We start from the raw sequence: 25519 nt of genomic DNA on the forward strand, positions 1-25519 counted from the left end.
TTTTTTTTTGGACAAATATTTGGAACAGTTCGTAATCATTAAAAGTACTCTTATAAATTACTTGCGTAAAAGAAGGATAAGGACTCATCCATGCATACATAGTTTAATCTAGTTTAGATACTGACAAGATTTACACGCAGTTACTTGTGTTGTTTTGTAATTATAGTCTTATTTTGATAGTAATTTGTTATTTTGTATATCATAGAAATAAACTTTTAATTTTAACTGAAGAGCAACACCTTCACACTCCCTTAATTGTACGAAAATTTTGCAATTTTATAATATTGAAAAGTGGCACCATGTGTATTAGTCAAAAAGTCATTCTAAATATCTGGTGCTAAGGTGAACTGACTTTCGGTGGAATATATTCTATAAAAGGAACTAGTAATCATTCCACAGTAAAAATAAAAGTTATAAATATATAAATATTAATACCAATTTTACTAGTAATCTTCTATAAAGATAATTATGTAAAGGTATTTTGAACCTTTTAATTTCATTTTCTTTTACTGTTATTTTGTTGAGTTATTTATTAATTTTGAAACACTTCATGCAATCATTCCACAGTAAAAATAAAAGTCAAACTAATGAATCAATAAAAAGAATAAACTAGATGTTTTTCTTACCCATTGTCTGGATGTGGATCAAATCGCTACCTATATAATTCTGCAATTCTTGATCAACTGTATTACATAAATCAATCACTGAACTGTTACAATTACAAAATCAACCCTAAGGGAGAAGGCCTGGGCTATAAAAAATCATATGGATTGAATGGGCAAATGAAAAAATGGAACTGGATTTCCTACCACACTAAAACAATCAATCATGAATGCACCAAACAATAATTAAGACCAATGTGATCTATCAACACCCATGCTTCTGAATCCTAGTTATCAAATTTCTTGGGTTGATGCCATTGTGCCAAACTTCTGGACAAAGAACTCAGGAATGATCCTCTAGTAGGCATCCCTTTCTTTCCGTATAAATGTTTTCCTCCCAAATCTGTGAAAACTGGACCCATATCCTTGCTTCTTTGAGTTCTTTCAATCTGCAGAACATACCAAAAATTGAAATATATTCTGTTTAAGGAAACAGGTCTAATACGGAAATCAGAGATTACATAAAGCATCAACCATCTTACCTTGCTAATTTTCCCATCTTTCAAATAGTACCGAATACCAGACCAGTTGATAGATTGAGAAAAATGAGAGCGGAAGGCAGATACGGGATAGAGAAAGTTATCCACCAGCATTGCAATGAACACCTGTTCAAAAAAAAGTCACTTTCTAACTTTACCAACTAGTAGCAGGCTTGTTTGATATTTCACAACCTTTCTATCATAATACTACATTCATAATCATCCCCAAATATATTTTTTTCCAACATCTACTCACAAGTCCATGCATTACTTTCTCTATTTTATACCATAGTTCAACGTATTTACGCCAGTGGCTGACCCACATCAATTCTTTGTGCTTGCAATGTTTGATTGGACTCAAAATTTATGTTTGTTGTTTTATCAAATTTTAGAATATGAGGAATCCTAAAATACTGCATCGTTCTCCTCCCCTTGAATATCATCATTAGCTATAAAATTGGAATACAAGGTTGATACATAAACATTTACTCAGAAGAACTCAACTTTACAGTAAAAATGTACAAGACATCAATGATAAACAATGCCTGTCAAATTTGTCCACATAAAAAACAGGGAAGACGAAAATACTTACAAGACACCAATTATAAGATGCGAGGGAGAGTTGTGGCGCCTCTGGAGACAACATGTTGCACAGCTGGACTTCTATCCGCGTCAAGTTCCACATTGAAAGAAGTTCAACAAGAGTGCATATGGCTAGGATGGTCACCAATAACAACCCTGGGAAAAAGGTACTTATGAAAACGCAAGAACTGAAAATGTAAAGTTTCATGGGAAAAAGTTCATCTCACAATAAAGCAGTACACCCATTTATGTTTTCCTATAGCCTTGTCTATTCATGGCAAATACAGAAATGTCACCAGTGGAAATGCAACATATAAAAATGGGAATAGAATGTTATGGCTGGATTGAATTTCATGTCCTCCCATTGCGTTATTAGAAAAGATAATCCAAACCATATTGATAACAGTTAACAGTTTATATAATATTCCACAGAAGGTAATGACCCTTATCATAAATAAAATTCCAATGAAGTTCTTATATAATAACAAGTATTTATGAAATCCATGTAAGACGAAAAAATCCCACACAAATACTCATGAATAGAGAGCTTCTAAAACTGCATATAAGTTGAACAATAATCCTGTTTCAGCATCATAATCCTGCCATTTTCTATCCATGAATCCACACACTAACAACATACCTAGAAAGGAAAAGTAGTGTGCTCACCACCAGAATTGTAGGTAATTTCTTCAGGAAAGAACTCTTTATTGTAAAATCTTAAAGCTGCTGCAACATGAACCATCGCCATAATATATGGTGCTACAAATCCCCATGATAAATAACAGTGAGTAGTAAACAGTGCACGATTCATTATCCAGTTAACATTTGTTGTGTAGGACTCCAAAACAAATGTTTGCTTCCTCAAGTAATTCCAATATCTACACAGGTTAAAAAGAAAGTAAATAATCAAATATGCAAAGAAACTCAATTTAAGATGAGAAATAATCACAAACCTTCCAAAATTAAGATCACTTGCAAGGGGATGAGGAAAGACAGCAACAGGGGGAGAAGTAATGAGCCTTTTGTGAGCCCCTGCATGATAAATTGTAATACTTGTTAGAATATTAAGATTCTTATTCTTTTAGAAGACTCCTTTGTTTAGTAGACTTATTAAGTAGGGGTATAACAAAATCCACAACGGTACTATTTTGACCTATTTTATCAGTATAAGAAGGACTATTAGTGGTTAGTACAAAACATTAACACCTGCTAATGAAATACAAACACATTCATGTCCTCTTTTCTCATTATTTTCCAACTTATCTGTATAAATTTAATAGCAATGAACTCACTCAATAAATAGGAATGAAATGACAGGGAAAAAACATTAAATATGTACCAAAAAAAGGTTAGTGTATCCAATTGAATGAGTAGGAGCCTATTGCATTGACAAAAAAATGATGTCATATATGTATGTGAGTGTGTGGAGCAGTCTCTTGCGCAATATTAAGTTTAATGAAAACAACATTACCCAAAAGAAAACTACTATCATTCAGTGTCATTTTTCTGCAAGATGTGCATAAACAAGAACAAGAAATTGTTCATAGGATTGCCAAATCTCACTATAAGGAATTAGCTTCTTCGTGGATCAATCATCAAGTAATCTTTATTTTCAATGAATGATACAGATAAAGTAGTTGTATACAATTACAAAGTGTACATAAACAAAAAGATAAGAGAACCAAAGATTAACCGGATATGGCTGCTAGAGTCATATCATCAGAATATCCACCATCTTTAAGTCCTGAGACTACACCATAACGATCTTGCCTAAAGTCATCAGCATGCATCTGAAAAAAAAAAAAAAACTAAATGTTAGAACATGAGTTTCTTCAAAGCATCAACTGAGTATAAAAAAGAACAGTAAAAGCTACTTGCCATCATGCACCCTCCCCACAAAAAGAATGTTTTTCCACCGGTGGCAAAGCCCATCGAACAAGGCTGTGAAATAAAATAAAAGCACATTAGGAGCAAATGAGTAGAACTATTATAACTAAATCTTGTCAAATATTAGGATTTACAAAAGATCCAAATTAAAAGTTATCCAATAAATCCTGAAACTTGAGTAAAATTCAATTAGCCAAGTTTCATTTGTAGGTCTTGTACCCTTTATAACAAAAGGAAAATAAAAGAAAACTCAAACTTATACACAGACATGTGCTGCAGAGATTGGAGATATAAATCCAGAGGAAGTTGTGTACCATATGGTATTCATAGATGCAGTAACTCCCCAGGCTTCCAGATGGCAGATCAAGAGGGTATCCCGTTTGAATAAATATCTGCTAAGCATTAAAGAATTAAGAACATAATAAATTAGTTCAGGGAAGTGAACCCATAATAATTATAATTAATCCTTTAGAAAAGAACCACAATAAACAAATTTAAGTTAGACCTCGGGGTTCTTCTCCATCTCACGAGTGAGTGCTCCAATTGATCCAGGATGTAACCTAACATCATCATCCAAAAACAATACATACTTGCTATCTTTATGCATTGTCTCCACTCCAACCTGCCCAGGTGTTAAGACCACTCAATACACATGTGAATCTAGCAAGGACAATCTAGGAAATCAACAAGGATGCACATGAACCAAATTTCAATGTGGAATTTCTACGAGTTAACCCTGATCTTTCACATATGTATTTGCCTAATTAGTGTTACAATATAGAGAAGTGCTTGCTAAGATCTGAGATCATCATTTTCAACATAGATTTAGATTGACTTCCAAAAAATACAAGGAAGATAAGATTACTGCATATAGCATGGCCCCGAGGCAACACTTAGTATTTGAAAAAATTATCAAAAATATGTCAACAAAATTCCATACCAATTGATTATGAATTTTTTGACTACAAGTTGTTGACAAACCAGCTACAACAACCTTAGCATCAACATGATCCTGCATATATCAAATAGGCATGTAATTTAGCGTAAATGAGACACAGACATGATAATGGAGACAGTCCAAATCAGAAAACAACTAACTCCAACAGGGCAAAGCAACTAATTGAAAGGACTAAGGAGTGTGCAGCCGCAAATAATGACAGACATGAAAGTGGAAAGAAAATGAAAAACATGAGAGAATAACTTGTGAGCTTGTTTATACCTGAAATTCTGCTATTAGTCTTGATACAGCATGGTAAGCAGGATCCTCGGTACTTTCTACCACAAAAAGAAATTCAATAGGGCCACCATATAGAGATGTTATCTGTGTTTAAAATGAACAGAATCATATATTAAATAAAGTGGACAACAGTTGCTCAAAAACAAACTTCAAGCATTACTGAAAATATATTCAAAAATACAACCAATTATTATTTACTATGCAACAAAAATGAATAACTAATAGTACGCCAACAATGACAATAGATCATACCATTTAAATTACAAATTTAGGAAAATGCAAGAGAAAGTGTGTGAAATACATAAATCATACAAGATCGAATTATATTTCAACTTTCCTATTTATAGTGTATTACTATTACTTGTGAAGAACCAAAAAGGCACTGCACAGAAACCAAAATATTGGAAACCTCAAATAAATACCAGGGGCATGTCATATAAGTTATCACCTGACTCCTCCAGTTATGAAGATTATGTTCTCCAAACCCTTTTAGCGGCATAATCACAGTTACTCTTGGAAGATTGAGTTGGTAGGAGTGCTCAAGTTCGTTAATGTCATGAGAAAGGAAAGAAAAGCTATTGCCATTCTTCATACAATCCTTCATTTGTTTGATCTCTCTGTTCCTGTGAGTGGGGGAAAAAGCTGTAAATTTCTCATTGAAATGCCACTGAAAGTGTTTCCTAGGTGCTTTATATCAATGACTACCTCACATAAGCAGCACAGGCCCACCCAAGAGCAAGTGTTAAGCAAATTATACACCCCTGCAGAGCAAACATAAAATTCAGGTTTTTATGCAATGTTCTCTTAAAAAAAACGGGGAAAACAACGCGAGATTTCATTTTAAGGAAACAAAAATAATTATCATGCAATATTGAAATGCAAGAGTTATATTGCCATACTTAAGACTGCCACAAATACACATAGCCCTTATTCTGACACTTAAGGTTCCATTACCTCCTTTATTATTAACATTCATTCAACAAACACGAAATTTTACAACCTGAGCTTGAAATGCAGTTCAAGGGAAATCCCTTTCAACAATGCATTATTTTCTATCTCAATTCTCTATAATGTCTCTTCTGTTTCTAAATGTTAATTTAAAGTCTATATAGACATCCCAACTAACGGGATTCTGGATGCTAAATCGATAAAAATGACACACATGTTGGTACCTCAACTCTGTCAAAATTTCTGGGTGAGAATAAAATCTGTGAAAAAGATTTCACAGATAAAAATTAAATATTGGAAGTATATCTGAATTCCATCCATATCCTACCAGACTAAACTAGGTCACTTTCTCAAGCCAAAACCATTCAATCCTCTTCCTGGAGGCAGAAATTGGTTTCAACACCCGGAGAAGAAAGAAACTTCAATTTAATTCCAGAAGTAGCAAATAGCCCCAATTGGTTAAATAAAAAAGCATCATTAACAGCACAAGAGCTTTATCTCATGTTTCCCCAAGTGCCATTGGGAAGCACATCATCCAGACATACCCACTTTTCCCTCCCCAAACCCTTTGTAACCACAAACAAATAAAACATAAAAAGCACAATTCTGTTCGGTACCAAAACCACCATAACTCAGCTGAAAAAACCCTGGCATACAGATACTGAATGAAGAGCAACAAAAATTTATATTGGTGGCCACAAAAACCTGCAAGCCAAGAAATGCTAGGAAGGAAACAATATCTAACCACAAACAAGAGACTAATGCTGAATTAGTTGAACAATAATTGAGACAAAATTAGTCACCCCCAAAATCAAGAGCTTTAAACAGAGATGGATCAAAAAGTGATAGAAGTGAAAAACCTGGATCTGAAAGAAAACCGCGATGGGACTACACAAGACCCTGCTCAGAGAAAACAGTAACAAATCAAAGGAAGACATTGTTGTGCTCTCTTCTCTCTCTTCTCTCTGAACACTTTCTGTTATGTCTGTCTCTGAACGGAAACGTTCACAGTGTCTCTCTCTACCTCAGAAGGACATGAACGACACTGAGAGAGAAACACAAGCTTCTGCGAACAGTTACGGGAACTCTCTCAAAGAAAGCTCCAATTCAATTTAAACACTTATTGCGTAATTAAGGATTTTTTAAATTCAAAATTTCATCATCACCTTCAAATAATATTAGTTCAATACAACCTGGTATTTTTATCATATTAATGCTTTATTTTGTTCTTTATCTTCCTACAAACCTAGTTATGTCTTCAAATATTAATGAAAATTAATATTTTTAATACCTTTCTTTTGTTTGGTGGAAAATATTTAATATATTCTAAATATCCAATTTAATTATTTATTGAAGAAACAGGATATATATACATAAATCCATTTTTTAAGGATGTAATAGGGAATGAGATGAATGTATAGTTAAAAGAATTTAAAATTTTCATTTTTAATTTATCCAAAAAAAAAATAGTATTCTACTTTTCATAAAAATATTCTCTTTTCACCAAATTCTTTTGTCTTATAAGTTGCTTTTCTATCTTTCTCAATTTCTCTGAGTATTTTTCGCTTTATCAATTTCACCCTACAAAACAAAACTTTCTCAATTATTATTCTAAAGTTTACAACATTTTAAGTAGGAACAATTGAATTTTGAAAAATGCACTATGTCACGAGAAATTTAAAAGCAGACAAAAATTATATTTATCTAATAAAAAATCATAAAAATAAAAAATCATAAAAATTTATATTTATTTTTAAAACAATCAACAAACTCAGGGTTAACTAAACTAAAAACAAGCTAATTAGGTTCAACAATATATACTTTTAAAATTCAATTTTTAAAGTCATATTTTTCCAAAAATAATATAATTTTACCGTAAAAACTAGATGGTAATTTAAGATATTAGTAGAATGTATTTGCTGAAGAAAAAAACTTCACATCCTAAAAAATATAAGCACCAATTGAAGTTTTTCTTTTCTCGGTCAACCTTAATCAAACCAGATTACCAGCGAATTCAAGTACAAAATAGCATAAAAAATAAATTGTAAATTGAAACCCATAGTTATCCTCACCAAACTTGTCTGATAGGAAAACATAATTGAAGCATTTAATAGGAATATTCTTCCGGAAAAAAACACTATTTTGTTTTATAATACACCTTTGTGCTGTTCTAAATAAAGAAAAGAAAAGAAAATATATATTTTTTTTAATTTGTAATTTTGTTGTTTGGAGTGTTAAATCTGAGGGAAAAGAAAAAACAGACCGTTGGATTGGTGGTTATTGATAGGTTGAGAGAAGAATGGCAGCTTGCAAAGTTTGATGAGAAAAAAAAAAGAAAAGAAAGAAAATGAAGGAAGGTGCCTTTCTTAGGATCGGAATCTTTTTCCATATGTCGCTTTTGGTACACACAACACAACATTTTTTCCCTTGTCACTTGATCACTTCACAGTACATGTCTTCTCCTATCACTTTTTGGTCATTATTACACTTACATGCAACTTTGTATGAAGATGAATATTTTATAAGGTAAATAACGTGTAAAGGTTCTTACTATTTCTGCTAAGCATCGACATGTACTATGTTCAGATGTTGATGTTCCGTATGAGATGTTCCTCAATCTTTAAAAAAATGGTGACAATTTGGTGATGCTGTGAAGGAGTTTAATATCAAACTGAGAAGAAAACAATAGAAGAAATATCGTGAGTGTCCCATGTGAGGAATCCGTGAAACATGCATTGAATAGAAAAACAAAGTAAAAGGTTGCACTGTAATAATTAAAACAATGCAACAAGGATGTTCATTAGAATGTGCATGATGTTATATGATTTGTTTGTATAACTGAGGAGTTTGCATAAAAATTGAAGGGAAGAAGTGAAGAAGGATAATGAAGAAAGTGATGGGATTTGAAATGCATGTGTTAGTGCCCCACCTTATTCACATGGCATTGCCAGCTATTGCTTTCGATGTTCTAATGGAATACCACTCATCAAGTGGCCCATTGCAATTTTTTGAGAACATTATCTATGGTGTTATTTGTAATTTTATGGTTACCAAAAATCAAACTCTAACCTACCCTTCTTCACTCTTATAATCCAACCTTTCAAGATTTTTTTTTAAAATAATGTTCAATATCCTCTTGTACAAAACTTTTAAGAATATATGTTTTTCTCGTGTTTTCCATCTCAATCACTCATGTTATTTTATAAAGGGTCAATTTCACTCTTCTAATATATATATATATATATATATATATATATATATATATATATATATATATATATATATATATATATATATATATATATATATATATATATATATATATATATATATATATATATATATATATTCTTACACTCTTAGTGTTGCCTGAGGTGTTTAATAGGGTATAAGTTAACTGAATATTAAAAGTTTTATTTAAATAGAAATTTTATCTTTAAAATTTAAATATTTTATAATGTGCATCCTATATAGCATTATGTTATGTCTGTTTTGACATAATTTTTGTTCAATCTACCATTTCAGTATCTTTAATCCCAAATTTGAATTGTTTTTAACAAACAATGTCAATATTTAAAAATAGAAATGTATCAAAAAATAAATTATTTGTCATAAATATAAAGTATAACTTATATATTCAGCCTTGTAAAATAATTTTGTACAATACTAATTAACAATAATTATTTCAATAGAAAATATCTTAGTGCACTTTAACTAAAAGCAATTTTAATTAATATTAATTGAAAATAGATTAACATTTTTTTAATTGTTAAGGGTTATTTAATTATTGAACATTATTCAATATTAAAATAGCATTTTACATATAATTTAAATAGTTTATTCAAATGAAAAACTTTTAATGAACATATTTGAATTATTTTGTAAAAAGAATTTAAAATATAAATAATATAGTATAAAATAAATTCAAATTCAATTATATTTCTTTTTAAGTTATGAAACTCACTATTCAAAAATATTATAATGTAATTGGACAGATATTGGCATAGTAGCTGGATACAGTATATCTACTTACCATACAAGTATTCATGCAGAAACGTGTTAATTAATTATAAAGTTTGAAATATTTTTAGTATAGAGGTCGAGACTAGTTTCTGGCCCAACAATCTTGGAGAAACTAATAGTAGGGAGAATATATACAAATTAAGAGTAATGAGCATAATTACTTATTTATATTCAGAAGATAGAAATTAATCTCTTATCTGAAGTACTACTTCTAAATGAAAAATGACATTTGAAATTCTGAAACAGGATTAATCTTATAAAATAAAATAGTGATTCCAGATGTGAAAAAGAAAAGAGAAAAATGAATATTTGATAATTTTGTCATTTATTTACGTTTATGTGTGGCTCAGTCCTTAAAAAATATAGAAAAAAATAGTGAAGCAAATGTTGAATTCTGATTGAAGAAAGATGTTCACATTAAAATTTTAAAAAAATAATTGCCTGTACAACAGGTCGAACTTCAAAAATGTCAACACTACAACTCCAGAATATGTTTTTGGTAATATACAACTTGACCACTTAAACTTTAATTAATAGCATTCACTTCAACTTTAAAAAAATAAGACATATCAAGGAATTACAAGTTATTGACCACTTAAAATTGCAATGCTTATATATGATGATAAAAATTATGGAAACATAAGGACCAAATGAATCTTAAGGAAAGAAACAAAAACATCCCCTTATCTTAAGGGTCATCTAGGAGAGTGGTTTTTCGCTGTATTGTTGCTATGTCCATATATTATTTATAGATGAGGTTTTTGCACAGGGAACTTTGTTATCTTGTCCCTACTCTATCCTCTTGTCCCCATAGCTTCTTATGAGAAGATATTTTTTGTGGGCATGTTTGTATCAGACAGACAAAGAGAAATTTCCTTATGGTTTTGATCAACTCTTAAAAAATTGTACAATCTGTTTTCCTCATTTGAAGTTAACAATTTTTTATTGTATGATAATATGTAATTAGATGATAGAGTTCCTCTATCTCTCTCTGTCTGCATTGAATTCTTGCTACTTGCTATAAATTGAGATGTACCACAGTGTATTGATATATCTGATATATTCACAGAACATATAACCCTTGTTAATATCAAACTTAATCCTAACAAATCAGAGGAACAGATCATGATAAGATGAAGTCGTACGTAATTAGTCCTGTATATAAAGAAAAAAGATAATCCTGAAGGGGATCATCTAAAATATTCTAATAAAAGCTAAAGACATTTCCATAGGTTCTAACACTCAATCTGAAGCTTATTATAAAGAAAACCCTTCTTCTGATAGAAAACAAATAAGTCCTAAAACGTCAGGGAAAGGAAAGAACAACCTAAAAATATTGCACAACCACAGAACAACTAGAGGGACACAACAAACCAAACATGGATGTCAAACAAGACGAGAGATGAGGTAAAGTGTGCAGCATTAGCCAAAGAAGTAGGGTCAAGTGCAACCTCCAAATAACAAGGGTGCATGAAGCCAAGTGTGGTCACCAAACAATGAAATGAGGTACAGGAATCACAAACTAAGGACAGCAAGTTCCTCCTGCACTTCAATAAAAGCACGTGCAACTCTCCCCTTTCCAACTTTCATCTTGAAAAGATAATTTGAAATGTAGTTTTACTTTCCAGATCATCCTTTATGGAATGAAAGGGTGCTGATTAAGGCACTAAACTAACATCACATAAAGGCATTCAAAAGAGAGATCCAAAGACCTAAAGATATAAAAAAAATAGCGAGAGATAAACAATATCAAAGTAAAAGCCCAAAGTCACATCCAAAGAAGTAAAGAGTGGGACACAAACAACACTCCATGGGACATAGCTAGGGTAAAAATAAAGACAAAAAACATATTATTGAAGGAGACACACTAAACATGAGCTTCAAAGCGATCACAGATTTGAACAGAGGAAAGCGAGTTCAACCATGGAGACAAAATGGAAGATCAAAACTTTCTGGGAAGAAGATACACAGCAATTGTAACTAATGGGAATTAAGCAACAAGTTATAGAAAGTGAAAGAAGTTCAGGAGAAAGTTCTATAAAATAAAATAATTTTACTTTTTAAGAAAGAATGAAGTTATAAACAGTAAAAGAGGATGACATCCCAGACTGCTATAGATGGAGAAAAGGAAGGACACGAGAGAAAATATATCACTGAATTAATATTAATAGAAATATATCATTATTTCAGAATATTTTTTATATATTCATAAAATTTATAATACTAACTCTAATGTATATTAATCTAACTAAATATCAGGGGGAAATCATACTAAGATAAAGAAAGATGATAACTATTCATAAGGGATAAAGATGAACAGAGAAATTAAACCAAAAGATAATTTAAAATGTGATGGGATATGATAAGATACTTTTGTATATTCTAACATTTATTTAGTGTAAACTAAGGCATGTCGTACCTTGTTCAAGACATGAAGAAGATGTTTGCATGATAACGGTCACGAATGAAAATTGTAATGCTCCAGTTATATTGTGATATTATGCCTATATGTTATATACTGTCTTTCCAGAATAGAAGCATCTATTATTTACAAATAATAAAATTTCTTAAATATAACACTGAAAAAGAGGATTGTGATACTGCTTCTGGTAATACAAATCTTGCGAGTGAGTATGAAATGAATAAATTAATTCTTGGTTGCCAAAATGCAAATATCTAAAATACATGGGAATATTAAAATACGGTGTATATAAAAATACAAAGCAACAGTTATCATAAAGTGGAGAACCTTAAGATCCAAGGCTAGTGTGTATCATAAAGTTCAATCTGCTGGAACTGCAACTGCATGGCAACAGTTACCACTCATCATATTCAGAACCTAGCCATTCACTAATGAGACCGTTCGCAACCTGGAACTGAAAGTAGAGCAAAGAAAAGATAGTATTTCTTGAATGATTGCAACACAACAGAACAAAGGAGAGAGATCACTCTTTCAAAGGTTTCCACTTCACAACGATCCCTCATATCCCAAAGAGATAATTCTCAATTTACAAACGATAACAAATATGAAACAATTCCTTTCCCTCCAGTAACTCCCTTTACCTAGAAATGTTCTACCTATGCTAATTAACTACCCCTTTCCAACAGTCCTAACATATGCCAACACAAGATCTTGATGTCATGTGGCTCTAATCCTGGACGAACTGACCTCAGAAACCACTAGAAGCAGTAAAGAACTGTAGGTGTGGGTTAGGGTGCCCAGTCTGTAACTAAAGCCCAAGACAAAGAGTTATAATAGAAGTTTGTCAGACATTTGTTGAGTTGGTCCTTGAGAAGTCGTGTTTGGTTCAGAAAGGGATTTGCTCTTGAGGACAGTCATTTACTAATTTTAATACAGAAAAACTATTTGCTTCCTATTCTCGATTTCTGTTCTTGATAATTTCAGTTTGAAAAGATCTCAGTAGCCTAACAGTGGGTGTTGTTGAGCCTGAAACTTTACTCTGTAGGAATGGGTAAGATACATTTTGCAAACAAGGCAGAAAGTAATAACACGTTTAACCCAAAAGTCCTTTAGAACTTCAACAAGAACCAGAAAGAAAAAGCAATATGAGCATGTAAAAGTAATTATACTCCGTTAGATGGTGTCACTTGTCATGGAGTCATAGGGATTCAGCTAAAGTTAAGAGTATAAGCAGGCCACGGATTTCATGTTATATAGAGACAATGTGCAAAATTCAGGACAAAGAAACAGCCACCTCATAAACTTCAACACAGAAACACAGCCACAATAAAAATAAATCATAATTTTCAATTGTTTCAAATTTGATTTATAATGAAAAAATCACATCTGAAATTCAAAACAATACAATTCAAGTTAAAAATAACACAAAACTATAAACTAATACAACTTCGATGTGATAAGCAGCAGAAGCCTCAACTTTTTTATTTAATTGATCAATTTTCCTTCATTTGAATAATTATGTAAAGTATATTTAGCCTTCAAGTTATATTGCAGTCAAAATTTGTGAGCCGACTCCACGGCAGGACAGATCAACTTTCTTACATGATTGTATTATGAATACATAATCAAGTAATGAAGAAGGAGGAATTACACTGTATTCAAAGAAGTAAAAGCTGTGATCCATCGGCAAACAATAAGTAAGATAGAACTAAATAAATTGAGGCAATGCAGTCTCACTCAGACACGTCAATCTGTTTATTGACCTCTGGTAATGAATCCACTAACTTCTTCCCGATTAAATGGTGAACAAGTACACCTGCTGCAACACTAACATTTAAGCTTTCCACGGCCAAAAATGATAGAAACTCTCTACCAGAGCTCTGAGCATTCAAATCATTACTTTCACCATCCAATTCACTAGTATTTGGGTCGAGAGGAATGTTCCCAGGAATCCTAACTAACTGAGTGCATGATCTCTCCACCAATGGTCTCAAACCAGTGCCCTCGCTGCCCAAAACAAGAATAGTAGGCGGACCTGGTACAACCTCATCCAAAGAAATAGCTTTGGAGGAGACAGAGCCCCCAAGAACCCGCCAACCATTTTCAGCTGAAGACACCAAGAATTGCATCATATTCTTGCAATATCTAAGTTCCATTAACTCAAGAGAGCCTGCACTTGCTTTGCTCACAACACCACTCAATGGGGCTGAATTCTTGGCACATAACACTACCCCAGAAGCTCCAAAATAGTATGAAGACCTAATTATTGCCCCTAAATTCTGTGGATCAGTAACCTCATCCAAGGCTATCCAAAGGGAACCCTTCCCTTCATCAACAGAAACAGGGTCCAGTTCCTTTATTTTCACCATCTCTAGTGGTGAAGCATCTAAAACCAAACCCTGATGAGGACGGTTATCAACCACCATATTCAGATCATGTTTTGATGCTTCTTTTACACTCAAATCTAGCTTCTCAGCAATCTTTAGAACTCTTTCAAAGCCTTTCTTGTCCTTCTTCTTCCTATTATTGCTACTCAAATCCAATCCTTCTTGAACATACAATGCATAGAATTCCCTTCGATCAGCTGACAATGCAGCCAAAACTGGACCAACCCCATAAATCCCTTCACCAACAATCTTAGGCACAGTAGATTCAGAGGCCTCTTTCCATGTCTTTCTACCCCAGTTCTCCTGCTTATTCCATCTTCGAAACTCGGGTCTCTCCATTCCAACCTTTGCCCCCACCGTCCCCTTGAACCTATTCTTTATGTTATCCCACCTTTGATCCTCAATCTCCTCCCCCATTTCATCATCAACTTCTTCCTCGTCACTATCATCATACTTCACATACCTTTTGCCATAATCACTCCTGTGCTCTCCAGCCTTCTCAACCAATCCACTCTTCCTTTCCTTACTAGCAGCTGTCGATGCACCGCCTTTCATAGAAAATGTTGCAGCTGTTGCTGATCTCGGCTTAATTTCTGGAATTGTTGTTTTATGGCTTTTATCTAACCTTTTAATGGATTGTTCCCAAGAGGACTTACCACTCACCTTCTTTGCTGAACCCTCCTGAATAGAGCCACTAATCCTAGTCATCTTTGCTTTCTCCACCACCTTACCTTCTCCCTGAACCTCATTAGCCACTTCTAACCAAGGAAGTTGTTTTTCGCCACTTCTTGACCTATAATATCTTCTAGCAATTTGTAGCATAAAGCCGTACGGATTTGCTGACTTCCACACTTCCGAGGTTCCAAATTTATGTGAAGTGGGGATCATTAAGATGTGGTTTTGATGATAAGCAAGCGGTAAAGATAGAGACCTTAAGGCGTTGGGTGAAGTGAAGCATTTGGGTTGCGAAGAGATTTTAGCGGCAAAAGGAAATGCCTGGACTTTGGAGATGTTGGTGTACATTGAGGTAGTAGCACTAGAATAACTACGAACTCGTCAAAGTGAAAACCCAGAAAAGAATCTCAAGTATTGATATAAAGGATTGAGGAAGGAGCAACCATGTGAGAACTGGATTAAAGTAAAAGTACAGTGAAGTTTTCGAAATGAAAATGCCTTATCTTTGTTTCCTTACTTTGATGTGTAAGCGAAATTAGGGCAGACAGAGACTACAAGAGACGATTTATAATTGTTCGTAGGGGCAATTAAACGACACCGTTTAATCTTTAATGTTCTTATTGGACCTTTTTATTGATTAATAAATATTTTTAAAATAATCACAAAAATGTAAATTAATAATGAAATCTTATGTGAATATGAAAAATATACTGATTTTATAATTTACAAGAACAAAACATTGAAATTTAAATATTTAAGGTGGTGAATCCAAAATTACACCATAATGTATAAATAAAAAGTTTATTTTTCTTTTGAAAATTATTATTTGAACTTTAAATAACATCACTCTTTATATTTAATTTTTTTTCTTAGCTCATTAAGGATAGAAAAACAATAAAATTAGTATTTCTTACCTCCTAGAAATATTGTAAATAAAATATGAAAAGAATCCGCAACTTTAATTAAAAAATAATACTTTTCACTTGGTGAGTCAAACTCGAACCAAGTTCACCTTAAATTGAAGAATATATGTGGCTGGCAAAAGAACAGACATGCCACTCCCCTCTCCCCTGCTAAATCCCCGCTCCCTCCACTGTCTTATCCGCCACTACCACTCTTCCACCGTCCGACACTCGATGGCCGCCGCCGAGCCCATAAGCCCATCAAACACGCGTGTGGGCTGGATCGGCACGGGCGTCATGGGCCAGTCCATGTGCGCCCACCTCATCCGGGCCGGCTACACCCTCACCGTCTTCAACCGCACTGCTTCCAAGGCCCAACCTCTCGTCGACCTCGGGGCCCACTTCGCTGCTTCCCCCCACGCCGTCGCCGCCCGCTCCGACGTCGTATTCTCCATCGTCGGCTACCCCTCCGACGTGCGCTCCGTCCTCCTCCACCCAACCTCCGGCGCGCTCGCCGCCCTCCGCCCGGGCGGTGTCCTCGTTGACATGACCACCTCGGAGCCCTCCCTCGCCGCCGAAATTGCGGAGGCAGCCGTGGCCAAAGGCTGCCACTCCGTCGACGCCCCCGTCTCCGGCGGAGACCGCGGCGCGAAGAACGGAACCCTGGCGATTTTCGCCGGTGGGGAGGAATCGACAGTGAAGAATCTGGAACCCTTGTTTTCAGTGATGGGGAAAGTGAACTACATGGGAGGGAGTGGGAAGGGGCAATTCGCGAAATTGGCGAATCAGGTGACGATAGCGTCGACGATGGTGGGGCTGGTGGAGGGCATGGTGTACGCACACAAGGCAGGGTTGGATGTAGGGTTGTTCCTGGAGGCGATTTCCACCGGCGCGGCCGGTTCGAAGTCGCTGGACTTGTACGGAAAGAGGATCTTAAAGAGGGATTTTGAAGCGGGGTTTTTCGTGAACCACTTTGTTAAAGATTTGGGGATTTGTCTGAAGGAGTGTCAGAATATGGGGATTGCTTTGCCTGGTTTGGCTCTTGCTCAACAGCTTTATTTGTCGCTTAAGGCTCATGGTGAAGGAAATTTGGGTACTCAGGCTCTGATTTTGGTACTCGAGCGACTCAACAATGTCTCTCTTCCTCCCTCCGATTCCTGAAATCTCAAAACAACGCATTGCCCTCTGCACTCTGTTGTCTCACACAACCCTGTGGCATAATAAAGTTTGCTGATTAAGTTACCCTTTTGTTTCTTTGAAGAATTCTTTGGTATCAACAATGTTGGGGATTTATGTATGATGCTCATGAAAATGTGTTCTACCTCTTTATCTCAAGAGTTATAACACCGTTGTATCAGTTACTTATAAACTAATTATCCTATTTTCAGTGAAGTTTTCACATCATGGAAATGTAACTTCCAGAATGCATAGAAGGTGGCAGCAATGGCATTTCGCTTTATTCCAGGTTTCCTAGTCGATGGCATGAAAAAACAATACCGATTACGAGGTTTGTAGTTGGGCCTCGCAAAAACAAGGTTGATGTTTGCTGTAGAGTAGGTTTTATACTATTGTTTTGCTGTGATGTTTGGATTGGTCTTGGACCTGTGAATGTTGCTTACTTATGAAAGCTTTTCTTCTATCTATTTACTCTCCTCGACGAAAGGAAATTTTGATGAGGACAGCTAGGTAAGATTGGCTTATGTTGCATCATAGTAAAATGTGCGATAATAATACAGAAAGATGACAAACCAAAATTGGCCACCCAAAGTATTTGTCTTGATTTCATAATTGGAGTTAAATTGAGACAAGCACCAATATCGTTAGTTGAATTTTATAGAAGACAGACGCGTATGCTCTTACCGTTACCGATTTTAATTCAGACGTTAAAAAATAAAAGTTAAAAGTTTAGTTAAATTTATAATTTTAAGTTCGTTATTTTAAATGATTTAACTATTATAATAATGAACTTATATTTATAAAAAATGTAGTCTATATATATATGATGAAAAAGTTATATAAATATCAAAATGACGGAACATATACAAACACTGGTTAGCTGTATACTCATTCATCCTTACCCGTTAAAAAAAGTCAAATAATACGTGTACTCGTAATTAATCGAGACGTATTAAATCTAATCTAATACTTATACATACGTCACGAAAAAAAAAAAACCTTGAATCCAAAATTTATGAACCTTCATAACAAATAATATTATTATTACTATTATAATGTCTCTCCATCCATCAAAAAGCCTCATTTCTTGAAAAAATGAATACAAAATTACGTACCTATGTTTCCAATCCCACGCTGTTAACATTGCCCACAAACTCCACCATCAACAACTCTACCGACAGCACAACAAAGACCAGCAAAATTTGTTTCAATGTACTCTAACCTCAATTTTTTCCTTCAAACGTGTTTTCAGAGGCCACATTTTCTTTTTCAATAAATACATGCGGCGACATTAAAATTGCCATTGTCATGTCAACCATTGTATATACCAAATTGATACATACTTGGCTTGCTTAGTAGAAATTTTCCAAATTGAGTTTGAAGTCTGATATTTATGTATTTTCACAAAAAGCTATGATAAAAACATGTTTACTTTTCTCATGAACAAGAAAAAGCAAAAAACAAATCCAAGATTCTCTAGCGGAGGTAAATCACTGACAAAAAATTGAAAAACTTGGGCGTGTTTCATACAAGATAATAAAACAATACAATAATAATAACAGCAACAGCAACAACTCCCGAGTCTTCACTGATAACTCAGAAAAGGTTTGAATAAAAAAGCACTTAGGCTTTTGAATGCATCAAGTCCTGCTTTATTCCGGTTGGCTACATTCCGCAAAAGGTGACTAGTCACTCATGATTAAGTTTATATCTTTGACATTATTCCTTAACGAAGGAGAAACAAACCCGGAACCAAAATAATGAATGCCCCAGTAAGAAGAGATACCTCTCCCGGTGGACATGATCTGCAGGACCAATAACCAAGGCATCATTGCTTCAATGTGTTGATCTATTACCTAAGCAAAAAAAATGAAACTAGTATTACATTCCCTCAGCAATAATTTAAGACTCCTCCACTCCCAAATATTGGGAGTGAGAAGCTGCTAGAAGGGCTGCACCAATGCCGGAGCCATCATTAGCATGCTCAATGACAATGGTCTCAGCAGCCTCCTCTCCCAGCAATTCCTTCAGTGTACTCTCCAGGCATTCTCTGAACTTAGTGTAGTGTTCATACAATCCTCCATCCAATGCTATCACTGACTTTTGCTTCTCCCCAACCTTAACTGTGTCTCTTCCTAGTTTCTTCAGGATGCCCAAAATACCAGCAGCAGCAAGCCGAGCCCCGCGAGTAGCAACAATGTCACATAGTTCCACAACAATCTTCCTCATTTTTAGGGAAGTGTTCGAGATCTGACAGAATGAAGGGCATTAGAAGCACCAACTTTTATTGTCCTAAACTAAACATAATCACAATGCTTTTACTTTAAAAGACAGGTCACAAAGAATAGGTAGTTTAGTTTATGTTATCGTGTCATAGTTTCTGGCCCCCCACATCCAATTCATGAAAATGCAATTTATAGAATGATGTGAGACATGATAGTGTTGGAAATAGTCTAAGTGTGAGTTAAAAAGAGTCAAAGTCCCACATTTGATAGAAAAGACAAAATTAAACACTATATAAGAATAAAGGCCCATAACACCATTGTCTTAAGGTTTTTGTGTAAAAGTGGTGTCAAATGCCTTATATGTGTAAGACTGATGACATATAACCATATGGAACCACAATCTCTCAAATAACCATAACTCATATATAAAAGAATATATAACCCCACAGATAGAAATATTTCAAAATCGCAGCAGATCATGCATACCTCTAATGTATCCTTTAATTTGTTTCCAACCACTTTCAGATCAGGAGTAGTGTCGTGGTGCATAGCTGCCATGTCAGGCGTCCTAATAAAAATGATGTCAAAACTCTAAAAGTGAGTATATGTTGCAATGAAGAGTTATACAATTCAACAAGAGCACGGGTAGCATAAACAGTGCACACTGTGGAATAAAAGCCAAAATGAGAAGTGAATACAATTTATTAAGATTGATTGGTATGAATACAATTTTTACACTTTCGGATAAAAATGTAATACCAAACCAATAATGCCACAAAAATAATTCTTACTTGTCCTTCTATCTTAAGCTTATACATAGAGAATAATATTACCATTTCCCCATTTACACGGCATAAAGAAATGGTAATAAATCTTGTCTTCATTTACAAGTTCCAAAAAAAAAATTGATGCACAAGTTAGTTCATGTGATGACCTTGGCCATCAATTAACAACAGAGCAACTATCAAGCAACCTTGAGAAATAAGATTTAAATAGAAAAGGGGGGAACAACACTTTGTCAAAAGTTAAATACATGATGAAACTGAAGTGGTCCACACAAAAAGTTTAAACAGAGCAAACACCTTAATTTTCTCGGTTTATGAATAAAGTTATATAATTCATACATCAATCCTTAAACATTAAAAAAATATATAAGCCAAACACACAAGTCAATAGCACCGTAATCAAAGAACAAAAAAGAGACAGAACAGTGATGGAGACAAAACTCATTACAAATAAGGGATAGATTGGTGATCATGGTAAGGAAGTTATGATAAAATAAGAAATTATATCCTGCTATCTTAATCCATTGTTTTGTGAGCCAATTGGATCCGATAAGACAACCTTATCACCTTATCCTATCCTATCTTTTTCATCAGTTGAATTTTATCTTGTGATGAATGCTATGTTGGAAGCTAACAGGATAAGATTAAAATATTTTCCACTTAAGTTCTCTCCGCCCATCTGTCCCCTTACTGTGTTTCATTTGCACTCTCACTGCATCACTTGTGCTCCTTTTTATCAGTGGCAGCTCACGAATCTAGTTATCATCATATCCACATTCTCCATGTTATTTTAAAATGGGAATGAATTTTTTAAGCATATAAAACATGTACATTACGTGTTACACTCTTTTAGTTAAAACTAATTTTATACTTTACATAATTTATATACAATTTAAAATTTAATTGAGTTCAATACAAGATTTAGAAATAATAGTTCTAAAATTCAATGCATCCATATTAAAGTTATATATTTATAGAGTTAAATAAGTTTATTAAAATTATGTAATTATATTGTTACTTTAATATTTTTTATAATTTAAATAATAGAAAAATTGACATAAAACTGTCAAAATGAACTTACAAAAAGTGATTTGCAATTGGGTCACAAAGGTAATTTTGCCATTTACTACGACTTGCATCACATGCCATTACACATGATAGAATAATATAGTACTATTTAGTTGTTATTCTGTGTCTACCAAAGACAGGATAGGAAAGAGTTTACCGGATTCATATCATGGTTTGTCCATAAGCTAATATTTGTTTGTTCCAAGAATCTCTTCAAAATAACTCACTAATATGAAAACATTTTAACCTTACTTTTTCTCTTTGGTTATCAAAATAACTTAAACATAAGCCTAAGTTCTTATTACGTAATTCACACACTCTTATCCTATCATTCCATATCCTATCATGTTAACCAAACAGCCCTAAGAAGACCAGGGAAAAGAAGGGACAGAGCAGTGAAATGAAGGACCTATGTTGGTCTGTTATACAGAACACAGAGAGCTCCATAGGAGAGAGTACAGAGCAGAAGGAAAGAACAAGATAAGGTTTCACTGGAAAGTTGGAAAGAACACCAGAACTGACCAGTGCAGCAGATTTTCTGGAAACAGAGCTGCACTTTACCAGCATTGCTGTTTGATCTCATATTCATTTTGAACTTCTTGTGACAGAAAAAAGGGTGGGTCTCTCTGTATCTCTCTCTATCAAAAATAGAGAGAGACGATGATTCCTATTCACAGTCATGACTACCACAACCCAAAATGTCAAATAGCAGCCACTGGCCACTTCTACACCAGTGCAGTATTAACAACTACGTTTGCCAGTATGAATTAGCATACCTAAGTATGAAAGGAACTTTCAATTTGGGTGGAACAGTATCTCCAAAAAAGTCAGCTTCTTCGGCCATCTTCAACAAAGCTCTCCTAATAATCTCCCCCAAATACATGCCAGAAATCAATTTCTCAAAAATCTGTGAACAACAGTGGGATAATGTTAGAGTTGCCTTAGTTAATTAAACAAATGTACACCATAGATGATTATTACCTGTTCTCCAGGGTTTAAACTCTCAGCATCAAGAGCCAGATCATATTCTGTAAGAGAAAGATTTGATGATCGGAAATTACCCCACTCCATGTTTATAACCTATAACATTTAGAAATAATCAGAGCATGCTTCGGCACCAGATAGTAACACGGTAAAGACAACTCTTTCACAAGAAATTAAATCTCACACATTATAACCTACATACCATATCTCCAGATTTTGGTATAAGGCCGTGCCATTTCGGAATAGCATGTGCACGTTCTACATATGCTGCATTTGTCCCAGTACCAAGAATCACAGCAGCAATTACATCCTGATTGTAGAATCTGCCTCCAGCTAATGTTCCAATGGTATCATTAACCTACATCAAATCAGCAAGTTAAGTTTCATTTCCAGTTTATATACTAAACCACCAAGAACGACTTAAAATAAAATAAAACTGACATAATAAACTCTTATAACTCAAAAAACTCAGTCACACACATATTGGAAATCTGATGCTCAAATCCTAGCCATAAAATATAAAGAAAAAAAGAGAGAAGAGGGAGACTGACTAGAGCAGCAATCCGCATATCCAGCCCAATTTTTTCCATGGACTTGGTTAACTCTCCCACCACATCTTCACCAACCTACAAACAAACAATGAAGGAGTATCCATGCTCAGTAAGAGATCAGAGAATCAACAAGAAATTCACTCTCTAAAAAAAATGAAAGATCCTATTACTAGGATGCAGTTTTGAATTATAATGAGGCAAATCATGATTGTACTATTGCAATATCTGGAGACTTGCAAAACTTAATACAACAAGAGAGTGACTCGTTCAAATTTCTGGACTATACGTCCCAGTGTAATGAAGTCGAGTGACAGGAAGAAAATAGTGTCCGCACAAGTAAAATTGAATATTGAAAAATGCTAACATTACGTTTTATAACACACTCTCTACTATTGGTTGAATTTATGAGATCAAAAAATTTTGTGGCTCTCATTTCAAATATAATTAATCAGCTTCATTTGTGATTTTGTAGTTTCTTGTATATTTTAACCAATAGTAGGTGTAGGTGTAAAAAAGTGTGTGCTAGGACTGCTAGCACTCCTCTTGAATAACATGAAGGCAACAAGAATTACCGTATCTTGAATATTGAAACCTTTAGTCCACTTAATTAGAGTCCCAGATGAAATTGATGTTTGCCTCACTGGGAATGAGAATGTAAAACCCAGTTCTCTTTGTCTGCCGGGGGGAGGATGAAAACCTTCTGGTTCTGAAGCAACAAACTTGGCAAGAGCTGCGGCTATAAAATCAAATAATGCCTGTAACAACATAATGAATATGTGTCAAAGTGTAGCAAGGCTTAATAGTCTAATCGATTTTCCCATAACACACTTACCTCCGAAGAACCAGTCATCAAATTTGGAGGAATTGAAACTTCTGCAAACTCTTGGCCAATAACACCTTTGTCTTTCCCACCCAGATGTACACGAAGGACACGGAAGTTTGTGCCACCAAGATCCAGCGCATAATAGAGTCCTTTCTCATCCCTGTATGTAATGGATATGGTGATCAATGAACTAACACAGAAGAAATCTTTAAGAATAACTAGTTCATATTTCTCTCTCAGCAACATCTTGACTGCAGATTCTTCACACCACAATATAAACAATCAAACGCTTTAGTGATAAACCGTTATAATCCAGAAGGTCACAGAACCATGAATGATATGCTAGTAAACTCCTCCAATTTAATCACGTAAATTCTGAACTGCTAAAAAGCAGTATCATTTTGAACCATCGTGACAAATCACGTTCGAGTTTCAAAAACCCCGGATTTACAACGAACAAAAAAGCTGTAATCTTTACTCTTAACATTCCAATACCACAATACGATCATAATTGAGATAATGCATATAATGAAGTGAACTACTACACGACTGATCCAAATTTGTCAGTTCACCGTATCAAAATTCAGAACGCAAAATAAACAGCACGCAGAAAAAAACAAAAAAAAAAAGGAAAAGGAAAAACATTGGTTAACCAAAAATCCATTTAAAAAGTCAAATAAAACAACAAGATCAACGTTTCAGAGAGCAGGACAAATAGACAGACAACAAATCCGGGACATCCTGATCCTCAAGTGTCTCGAACTCTTTTTACTAAAAACTTTATTTACAAAAAATAGAGACAAAAAAATCACATATTTTATTAATATTAGTATAAAAAGGCTAACAGATGGGAAAAAGGAAAAGAGATAGATAAATCCACGAACCCAGTAGGGAGATTATCGACGAAACTGATCAACATATTAAGCTTGCTACCACCTTCAGATGCCAGACCTGCGTGCATCTCAACATCCATGGCATCAGCCACTTGTCTGAGCTTCGCAAGTGGGGTCCCACTCTTTTCCTCGAACTCTTTCAGTATGGCCATGGCGCGACTCCACTTGCGGGAACTAATCATGCGGTGGCGCACCACCAGCGCCGCCGCGGCGCAAACGGCGGCGGCGCAGACAACGGCAGCTCCCACCGCGACCTTGCCCATGACAGCAGTGGAACAAGCCGAATCCCGCAAAGTCCGAAACTTTGTCCTCTGAAGAATGAAACCCAGATTAGATTTTAGTGGGGAAGTGAGAGATTGTTGTTATTGGTGCACATTGTGGGAAAGTGACAGTGGCGTGGCCTTGGGGGGTTAGGAAAGAGAGGTGAAATGAAATCAGACAGACAGAAACACAACATATACATACATATACATCAAATAGTGTTAAACACAGTAAAAAAAATTAAAATTTGAAAAAATATTGTAGATATCTCTCTGTGAGCTTCAAATGGAGGCTTAGAAAATGGTTAAACCAACAAATCAATAAATTTTTCATTAGGGTTGAGTTGAAATACCGAATCTGACCTCAATCTTATAAATTTGATGTAAAACTTCATTTTTTTCGGTAAAAAAAAAAAAGAGTAGGAATCCAGTTGATTGGTTAACATAAGTAATTTCCGGATAAGAAGATTGTAAAAAAATTTGGTTGAAATTTTTTTATTTCTATAAATTTAATATATATAATGAAATTTACAACAACTTTCTTCAAGAA

General features: G+C 34.4%; 4 protein-coding genes across 4 annotated transcripts; 1 reads left to right on the forward strand and 3 right to left on the reverse strand.

Moving 5' to 3' along the window:
* Positions 1-638: 638 nt before the first annotated feature.
* On the reverse strand, positions 639-6900 carry LOC114178328 (uncharacterized). The gene is made up of 14 exons (XM_028064167.2): positions 6656-6900; positions 5553-5608; positions 5296-5470; positions 4830-4931; positions 4551-4622; positions 4116-4232; positions 3925-4002; positions 3602-3664; positions 3417-3513; positions 2677-2755; positions 2390-2601; positions 1734-1879; positions 1145-1267; positions 639-1051 (listed from the first exon to the last, which is right to left on the reverse strand). The coding sequence occupies exons 1-14, from the start codon at positions 6731-6733 to the stop codon at positions 890-892; spliced, it is 1560 nt and encodes a 519-aa protein (XP_027919968.1). The 5' UTR covers positions 6734-6900; the 3' UTR covers positions 639-889.
* Positions 6901-13095: 6195 nt separating this feature from the next.
* Positions 13096-15833, reverse strand: LOC114175674 (tRNA/rRNA methyltransferase (SpoU) family protein). Its single transcript, XM_028060454.2, has 2 exons — positions 13986-15833; positions 13096-13279 (listed from the first exon to the last, which is right to left on the reverse strand). The coding sequence occupies exons 1-2, from the start codon at positions 15648-15650 to the stop codon at positions 13193-13195; spliced, it is 1752 nt and encodes a 583-aa protein (XP_027916255.2). The 5' UTR covers positions 15651-15833; the 3' UTR covers positions 13096-13192.
* A 497-nt stretch (positions 15834-16330) lies between these two features.
* Positions 16331-17847, forward strand: LOC114179824 (6-phosphogluconate dehydrogenase family protein). Its single transcript, XM_028066290.2, has one exon. The coding sequence runs from the start codon at positions 16355-16357 to the stop codon at positions 17363-17365; it is 1011 nt and encodes a 336-aa protein (XP_027922091.1). The 5' UTR covers positions 16331-16354; the 3' UTR covers positions 17366-17847.
* Positions 17848-18884: 1037 nt separating this feature from the next.
* On the reverse strand, positions 18885-25131 carry HXK1 (hexokinase 1). Its single transcript, XM_028063707.2, has 9 exons — positions 24701-25131; positions 23826-23976; positions 23566-23748; positions 22994-23068; positions 22645-22800; positions 22440-22538; positions 22235-22365; positions 20092-20173; positions 18885-19630 (listed from the first exon to the last, which is right to left on the reverse strand). Exons 1-9 carry the CDS (start codon positions 24970-24972, stop codon positions 19283-19285), a joined length of 1497 nt encoding a protein of 498 aa, XP_027919508.1. The 5' UTR covers positions 24973-25131; the 3' UTR covers positions 18885-19282.
* Between the last annotated feature and the right edge of the window lie 388 nt (positions 25132-25519).

Source organism: Vigna unguiculata, chromosome 3 (assembly GCF_037176805.1).
Source record: "Vigna unguiculata cultivar grain cowpea cultivar isolate G323 ecotype 2 chromosome 3, ASM3717680v1, whole genome shotgun sequence".
NCBI classification, from domain to species: domain Eukaryota; kingdom Viridiplantae; phylum Streptophyta; class Magnoliopsida; order Fabales; family Fabaceae; genus Vigna; species Vigna unguiculata.